General features: G+C 49.6%; 2 protein-coding genes across 2 annotated transcripts in view; both read left to right on the top strand.

Moving 5' to 3' along the window:
- Positions 1-1,049, top strand: part of LOC119582093 (rhodopsin-like) — a 3,305-nt gene extending 2,256 nt beyond the window's left edge. The window contains exon 4 of the mRNA XM_037930340.1: positions 55-1,049. Coding sequence (XP_037786268.1) covers positions 55-1,049 — 995 coding nt within the window. The remainder of the gene's footprint in view (positions 1-54) is intronic.
- The window catches only part of LOC119581671 (rhodopsin-like), a gene marked incomplete in the record, with an annotated part of 13,440 nt that overhangs the window by 645 nt on the left and 11,513 nt on the right, over positions 1-1,282 (top strand).

Raw genomic sequence — 1,282 nt, 5'->3', positions numbered from 1 at the left:
TATCTGATATTCTATTATCTATTAAATTTTCCAATCAGATGTGGAACAACGCAGACATGGGCAGCAACGCCCTTCCATCCACCAATCCCTATGGGAACTACACAGTGGTTGACACTGTGCCAAAGGAACTTCTCCATATGGTGGATTCCCATTGGTACCAGTTCCCTCCCATGAACCCACTCTGGTATAGCCTCGTTGGCTTCTGGATGGTAATCATGGGATGTCTCTCCGTTGCCGGTAACTTCGTCGTCATTTGGGTCTTCATGAACACCAAATCTCTCCGAACACCTGCTAACCTTTTGGTCGTTAACCTGGCCATGTCTGACTTCCTGATGATGTTCACAATGTTCCCACCCATGGTCATCTCTTGCTACTGGCAGACCTGGACTCTTGGAGCATTCTTCTGTGAGATCTATGCTTTCCTTGGTTCTCTGTTCGGCTGCGTTTCCATCTGGACCATGGTCTTCATCACTGCTGACCGTTACAATGTCATCGTTAAGGGAGTGTCTGCTGAGCCTCTGACTTCTGGCGGTGCCATGGCAAGGATTGCTGGCACCTGGGCTGCCTCTCTTGCCTGGTGCCTTCCTCCCTTCTTCGGCTGGAACCGTTATGTGCCTGAGGGCAACATGACCGCTTGTGGCACTGACTACTTGACCGAGACCACCCTGAGCAAGAGCTACCTGTGGGTGTACTCCGTCTGGGTGTACATCTTCCCTCTGTTCTACATCATCTACAGTTACACCTTCATCGTCAAGGCTGTTGCTGCTCACGAGAGGGGAATGCGCGAACAGGCCAAGAAGATGGGAGTCAAGTCTTTGAGGAGTGAGGAAGCCAAAACCCCTGCGAGTGCCGCCCCCCCAAGGTTGTCTTTTGACCGTCACCTGTGGTTTTGGCTTGGACCCCTACTTTCATCAACTGGGGAGGGATGTTTTAACAAGCCCTGGTTACTCCATTTTTTCCATTTGGGGTCCGTCTTTTGCCCAAAGGGCCAAAGCCCCTACAAAACCCCCTGGTACGCATACCACCCCAAGTACCCCTGCTGCCCTTGAGAAAAAGCTGCCTTGCCTTGCGCGCTACTGAGGGCCCAGATGGTTCCCACGCCGGTTCCCCTGGCATGCCAGGTTCCGAGAAGGTGAGTCTGCTTAAGAGTCAGTTTTTTGCTGCATGGTTAGCAAACTTTCTATAAATTTTTCACATGTCCTTTTATTTTCAGATAAACTTAAAATTAAAAAAATATATATACCCAAACTGCAGTGGGGTAATTTTATTTCCTAATTTATGC

This window comes from Penaeus monodon, chromosome 15 (assembly GCF_015228065.2).
Source record: "Penaeus monodon isolate SGIC_2016 chromosome 15, NSTDA_Pmon_1, whole genome shotgun sequence".
Lineage (NCBI taxonomy): Eukaryota > Metazoa > Arthropoda > Malacostraca > Decapoda > Penaeidae > Penaeus > Penaeus monodon.
Note: the sequence above shows the minus strand (reverse complement) of the source record. Positions and strands in the feature narration are given on the sequence as shown.